The 7,215-nt window shown below is 50.3% G+C and overlaps 1 protein-coding gene across 1 annotated transcript in view; it reads right to left on the reverse strand.

Annotated features, from left to right (window-relative positions):
- The window catches only part of gli1 (GLI family zinc finger 1), a gene marked incomplete at both ends in the record, with an annotated part of 15,089 nt that extends 12,164 nt beyond the window's left edge, over positions 1-2,925 (reverse strand). The window contains one exon of the mRNA XM_080548008.1: positions 2,855-2,925. Coding sequence (XP_080404134.1) covers positions 2,855-2,925 — 71 coding nt within the window. The remainder of the gene's footprint in view (positions 1-2,854) is intronic.
- Between the last annotated feature and the right edge of the window lie 4,290 nt (positions 2,926-7,215).

The raw sequence follows: 7,215 nt of genomic DNA on the forward strand, positions 1-7,215 counted from the left end.
GGGGATAGAAACAGTACAGATTGACAGGAAGGAAGTCATGCAGAATAGGTTGATGGCTGCCGGAATCGAACCAGGGACCCTGGCTATGCGATGCGTTATGTGATGTTTTCAGCAGTAGCACTTTAAAGCGTCAAAGACAAATTTCCCCTCTGGTTACAATAAAGTTGATTTTATCTTTAGAATTATAAGGTTCTATCTCCATTTTTGTTTTTTACATAATCTGATTCATTAGGTGTTTATTAACGCCTGTGTGGTGTTCTTTTTAAAATGTTGACATTTTTGAGTTAGTAATTCATAAAATACAAAGGTTCCATCTCACAAAACATAATGGAATGTAAAAACTTTGACGCTCAATATCTCTGAACTGCCCTAGACGGAGATAGAACCTTAGAATTCTAAGCTCACGCCCCGCGGTGGTGTAGCGGTCTACGCACTGGCCGCTAGTGCATGCTGCCCACCGGGGCCGGGGTTCGTATCCCGGCTCGCCAGATCCAGATATGGCCGAGGCACACGGGAAGCGGCATATTGGCCGGCCGCTTCCGAGGGGGGTATAGGAGTATTTCTGGACTAGGATCCGTCGCGCAACACCGCCCCCTGGGTGCCGGAATAACGGTACTGGGCTCGAGGAGCCAGTCAGCCTAGTCTGCCTGGCGCCCTCCTCTGGGACTGCCGGCCACGGGGTCGTGCGGCGGATCCCATGCAATAGGCAGGGGATAATTGGATGCTAAGTTGGGTTAAATTGGCTACCAAATTGGGTGAAAAAGGGATACAATCTGAAAAAACAAATTAAAGAAAAAAAAAAGAATTCTAAGCTCACGAAATGGTGCACTCATTCACTACTCATGGATGGATCTAAACGCATTGTACAGGTGTGTAAGCAAGAGCAAGACAGGGTTTCCATGAATGGGAGTGAATGAGTGAATGAGTGGACACTGTGCAGGAGCAAGAGGAGAGAATCTGACCCCAGCCCCAGTGAAGGGGATTTCTACACACCTCTGAGCTGTTGCGATATTTCCTATTGGCCAGCAGATGGCGCCGAACCCTAATTCAGAAAGTTTCTGTGGAAACTTCCCCCAGATGGGTTTTCCCCAAGTCGAGCTCAGGAGGGAAGACTAGGCTGGAACTTTCCAATGTTCTCATGAATTTCAATGTGTTCTCTGCCCTTTCCTCTGGCTCTCAGAAACGCTCCATCTTTTCTCTCTCTCTCTCTCTCTCTCTCTCTCTCTCTCTCTCTCTCTCTCTCTCTCTCTCTCTCTCACACACACATACACTCTCTCTCTTTCTCCCTCTCTCTCTCCTGTAGAGCAGACTTCATTCATCTATATACCTTCTAAGTCTCCTTTTCAGTTCTCTAATTCTTTCACCACAACGTGTATTCCACACAGGAGCTTAATCTGTTCACCCTAATCCACTATGGCGGGTTCCCCCATCTCTCCCTTCTTCTATCCCTCCCTCTCTACCTCCCTCTGTCCCTAACTCCCTATATCCCACCCTTGCTCCCCTTCCGCCCACCCCTCCCCTCTCTCTCTCTCTCTCTCTCTCTCTCTCTCTCTCTCTCTCTCTCTCTCTCTCTCTCTCTCTCTCACTCTCTCTCTCTCTCTCTCTGTCTCCCCACTTCTCTCACTCTCCCCTCTCTCTCTACCACCCCCCCCAACACACTCTCTCTTTCTCTCTACCCACCCCTTTACTCTTCACCCTCTCTACCCCCCCCCACACACACTCTCTCTTCACCTCTCCCCCTCACTCCCTCCCTCTCACTCCCTTCCTCTCTCTTTCTAACTGCCCCTCTCTCTCTAACTCCCCTTCTCTCCCTCTCTCTCTCTCTAACTCTCCCCCTCTCTAACTCCCCTTCTCTCTCCCTCTCTCTCTCTCTCTCTCTCTAACTCCCCTTCTCTCCCCCCCCTCTCTCTCTCTCTCTCTCTCTCTCTCTCTCTCTAACTCCCCTCTCTCTGTCCCTCTCTCTCTCTCTAACTCCCCTTCTCTCCCTCTCTCTCTCTAACTCCCCTTCTCTCCCTCTCTCTCTCTCTAACTCCCCTTCTCTCCCCCCTCTCTCTCTCTAACTCCCCTCTCTCCCCTCTCCCCTCTCTCTCCCCCCTCTCCCCCCTCTCTCTCTCTCTCTCTCTGGTAGGGAGTGAGAGGCAGGGTAACCTGAGCGGGGCGAGGGCAGTCATGCAGAGCTCAGCGGGGCCTGGTCAGCCTGTAATTAGCAGCTGTCAGAGAGAGAGAGGGGCTGACTCGCCTCGCAACCTGGGTGGCATTGGGGGGAGCAGGGGGGAGGGAGGGAGGGGGGGGAAGAGGGGAGAGAGGGGGCTGAGCTAGCTATCTCCACAACAATTGCAGGACCTGGGCTTTTTGCTCTCTCTGAGAATGCCTCGGCCCGTGAGTAAGAGAGAAGATTAGAGCCGCTCTCTAGAACTAGCGCTGCGAGGTTGTTTTATGAGGGGGGACAGAGTGAAGCGCTTGGGTCTTTATCTAGAGGTGTGTTGTTGTTGGGTTCAGAGAGCTGGACGGACACAGAGGGGAGAATTAGTAGTGGTCACAGTTGCTGTTGTTGTTGTTGTCCCTACCCCTACCCCTACCCATCTCCCCTAACCCTGCCACCCCCCCTCCCCCCCTGACATGCATACAGCCTCCCCTACCCCTAACCATCTCCCCCGTCCCTACCTACCCCACACCCCCCCCCCCCCCCCTCCCCGTTCGCTAACTCTGTGTTCTATGTGCTCATGTTATCTGTCGCTTGTTGTTTCTGTGTTTTACGTTTCTCGCATATTGTCAGCGTCTTTGAGCCTCGGAAAAGCGCTATACAAATGTTATGAATGATTATTATTATTCATTATTGTGGTGGTGGTCTTACCCTCTGGACGGCTGGCTGGGGGAGGACTCATAGTGATACAGCCCCTGATGTGGCTGCATGTCCACTGGCATCACAGGGGCTCACAGGTCTGAGACAGCGGCAGCCTAACGCCCTGCAGACACACGGGGGGAGAGAGACACGGTCAGGACCAGGACCAGGGAAAACATGACTATACACACACAATACACACACACGCACGCACATGCACACGCACACGCGCACACACACACAAACTATACACACACACACACACACAAACACAGTTGGATCGAAATGATCAGTAATATCACATCAAAAGTAGTCGCCGTCATAGTCTGGTGTCACCTAGCTGTGACTGTGTGTCTGTCCTTGTTCTGGTAAGGTGATAGTGTTGATAAGGCCTGCAGGCTCTCAGAGATGAAACCCCTTTAACAGACACCAACAACGTGATTCACTGTCACCTGTCATCTCTACAGAGGCTGTCCCTAACTGGCCCTAAGAGACAGAGAGACAGAGAGACAGGTCTGACACCCAGAGACTAGTGATCAACAGGTAGAGGAGAGTGATGGTTTCATTTTATACAGAAACTTTCAGAGACACAAGATTAGATTAGATTTAGATTAGATTGGATTAGATTAGATTAGATTAGATTCAACTTTACTGTCATCGCAGAGTACAAGTACAATACAACAAAATGCAGTTTAGCATCCAACCAGAAATAGAACAAGAATAGTAAGTAATAGGTAACTATGTAATATACAGTATGTGCAGAGGTAGTATTGTAAACATCAGTATAGTTCAGAGGTATATACAGTTATGAGCTATGTACAGTGAGGTAGTTTATGTACAGTATCTAATGTGCAGAAGTATAAAAAGCTATATCAGGAGACATGTGCAATGTGCCACATACATACGTCCATATACTGTATTTCAAAGGCAGTAATGTAAACATCAGTAACACAAGGTGAAGGATGACTCTCCAGCTCTGTACTTAGTTACAGTTACCGTGTGAGGGTAATGTTAGTGTTAGTCTGTCAGAGAAAGAGAGAGAGAAGGGAGAGTGTGTGTGTGTGTGTGTGTGTGTGTGCGCGTGCGTGTGCACGTGTACAGTAGTGTGTGTGTGTGTGTGTGTGTGTGCGTGTGTGCGCGTGCGTGTGCACGTGTACAGTAGTGTGTGTGTGTGTGTGTGTGTGCGTGTGCACGTGTACAGTAGTGTGTGTGTGTGTGTGTGTGTGTGTGTGTAGTCTGTAGGCAGGTGTGTGTGTGTGTGTGTGTGTGTGTGCGCGTCTAGTGCGTATGGGGGTAATTGAGCTCAGAGATCTAAAGAGCACCTGCTCATTCCACCACCACATCACTGTAGGTACTATTAGTCAGCCCTGGCAGCTCCTGTGTGCTCAGACAAGCAATTAGCACAACACACATAAGATGACAGCTCGCAGAGGGAAGCACAGGACAATTTCACTTCTCCCACAGTTAAACAGCACTTTCACAATTCGTACTTGTGTCAAAATAAAACATAAGATAGATCTCCGGCACGAAGCGTGAGATTAGATAACTCCACATCCCAAGACTGCTACGGTGCGTGTTGTTTATATTCTTATATAAGTGGTTAGTGTGGGTTGTGGTCCCACACGGCTACAGGTGGTTGAGCTCTTCGGTAACCCGTACACGTCTTAAGAGGGCAGTGGCCAGTCTTAAGAGGGCAGTGGCCAGTCTTAAGAGGGCAGTGGCCGGTCTTAAAAGGGCAGGAACCCTATTTCAGCCACAGGACCACATGGAGGGGTGGATGGTCAGGGACTGATGAATGAACCCTATTGGGTTTTAAAGAACCCCATTCGGTTCCAAGGTCGAATCGACAACCAACTAGAAACCTAGAACCCCCCAAAAAACCTGTTCTTCAAAGGATTCTCCTGGAGGAGTCCTGACCTGCCGGGAGGGACACCGGCCCCCCCGAGAACCTATTTCAGCCACACGGACCACACGGAAGGGCGGACTGGTCAGTGACCGACCGGCGAATGAATGACGTCGGCGTTCTTGTGTAATTGGCTGTTGTTCAGCACACAGCTCACAGCTCACATGTTCAGATGCTAGCCTGATAATGAGGAGGAGAAGTGTCTAAATAGAGATCTCTTGTGCCCCTCCAGCTGTCCCCGGCCCCCCAATAAATACCTACAGGGGGGTCCCATCGGCCCCCCCGCCCCACGGCGGGAACACTGATTGACTTACAGCTCTACTACACCTGTCAAGCGCGGCAGGGGGTCGGACGGGAAAGACCAATAGCCGCCCCACATGTCGAGGGTGTGTGTGAAAGAGCGAGTGTGTGTGTGTCAGTGTGTGTGTGTGTGTAGCCCCCCATAGCAGGTGTGTGTATGAGCGTGTGTGTCCATGTGTGCAAGACAGGGAGTTTCGAAAATGTGTGTGAGATGACAAGGGTGTTTGTGATTCAGCATGTGGTTATGCAAGTGTGTGTGTGTGTGTGTGTGTGTGTGTGTGTGTGTGTGAGTGTGTGCGCGCGCTCCATGTGCACGTGTGTGTGTGTGTGTGGCCCGATAAATCGTTGTGTACAGTATCGGAGCGTGTGAGAGAAAAGGGGACAACCTGTATATATAGACGTGTGTATTTCCAGAGACGCAACTGTATGTGAGTGAGTGTGTGAGTGAGTGAGTGAGAGAGACTTATGGAGGGAGTGTGTGTGTGTGTGTGTGTGTGTGTGTGTGTGTATGTGGTGCTTTCACAGGTGTAGTGGTATCCTCTATCTCTCTATTTTAGGTCAATATTTTGTAGGGAGACATTGAGCTGCAGCAGGAGTGACTTCACTGTGTAATCTTGTGGCGGAGAGTGGGGGAGGGGGGGTTGAGAGAGAAGGGGGGGGGGGTTGGCGAATTACAAAACCCAACGTCATAAATCAGACTGTTAACCAAACAAGTCCTGCCCTGCGGAGGGGGGGGGGGGGGGGAAATGGGCAGAGGGGCACGGAGGAGTCCTCCTGGATGCTATCCTGCTCTCCGCACACACACAAACGCTGGCGCACAAACACACACACACACACAAACACAGCCTCCTATTCATCACCTTCTGTCTTCATAACACCAAACCTGCCACAACATTGCACCACACACACTTCTCACCTCTATGCCTGCCCTGACATTAAAACACACCACACACACACACTTCTCACTCTCTCTATACCTGCCAACAACCATCACACACACACACACACACACACGCGCACACACACACACACACACACACACACACACACACACACACACACACACACTGCTCTACCTGCCCTGACATTACACACTCCTCACCAACATCACACACACTCTTAACTAAAATCACACACATTCTTCACTAACATCACACATCAAACACACTTTTCACCACTATACCTGCTCTCAGCGTCACACACACGCATGCACACACGCACACTTACACTCACACACACACACCCACACACACACACACACACTATCTAACAGAGCTTCTCATGTGGTGGCGTGGTACATCAACAGCTCAGCAGAGAAATCAACAACGTCAGCGAGATGAAATTACCACTGAGCTCACATCATCACGACTACATCAAGGGCAGCAGCACTACTAAATCTGTTTTACTATCCCTTTTCTCTGGGAAAAGAGTTCCATCCTAGTAGAGATACAACCATGTATTAACTAGAAGAGCAGAACCACTGAAAAGCGCTTGTAAGTTACGCCTTTTCCCCCCCCCCAAAAATGAAAATAACAAATCAAATCTAAATGTTTCTTTTTCAAGTTCTATCATTCTCTGTCATTGCCCCAGGATTGTGTACTGTCTGCAGGCCGATTGTATTCATCACAAGGCGCTGGCTGCGTGGAAAGAGAAAGGTTCCTTCGTTCCGCCCTATCACTGTCGGAGAACACCCTTTTAAAAAAAAAGAAAACCCATCTGGGTTCCGTATCTAATTGACAACCCCCTCTAGAACCTAGAACCGAAAGAAGAAACGTGTTCTTCGAAAAGAGGTTCTCCAATCTCCTGCAGTCCTGACCTGCAGGGGACCACGCCCTGAGATGCCCCCCCCCCCGGCCCTGTTCTGGTTTTAGGTTTTTAGAACCTTGTTTTGGAAGGCCGGCTCCTCCCCCCCCAGAGACATCTCCTGAGTGGACAGCGTTACTCCAGGTCACTGCCTCTCCTGGCTCACAATAGGTCCGGCTCCGGCCCTGCTCCCCACCGTGTAACACTAAACTGTCTCTCTCTCCCCCCCCTCTCTCTCTCCCCCTTCTCTCTCTCTCTCTCCCCCCCCTCTCTCTCTCTCTCTCTCTCTCTCTCTCTCTACCCCTCCACCCACCACCCACCCAAGTAAAAGGGGCACTTCATGACAACTGCTGTGTTCCTCTAGCCC

This window comes from Nansenia antarctica (genome assembly GCF_963989245.1).
Source record: "Nansenia antarctica genome assembly, chromosome: 18".
NCBI lineage: Eukaryota > Metazoa > Chordata > Actinopteri > Argentiniformes > Microstomatidae > Nansenia > Nansenia antarctica.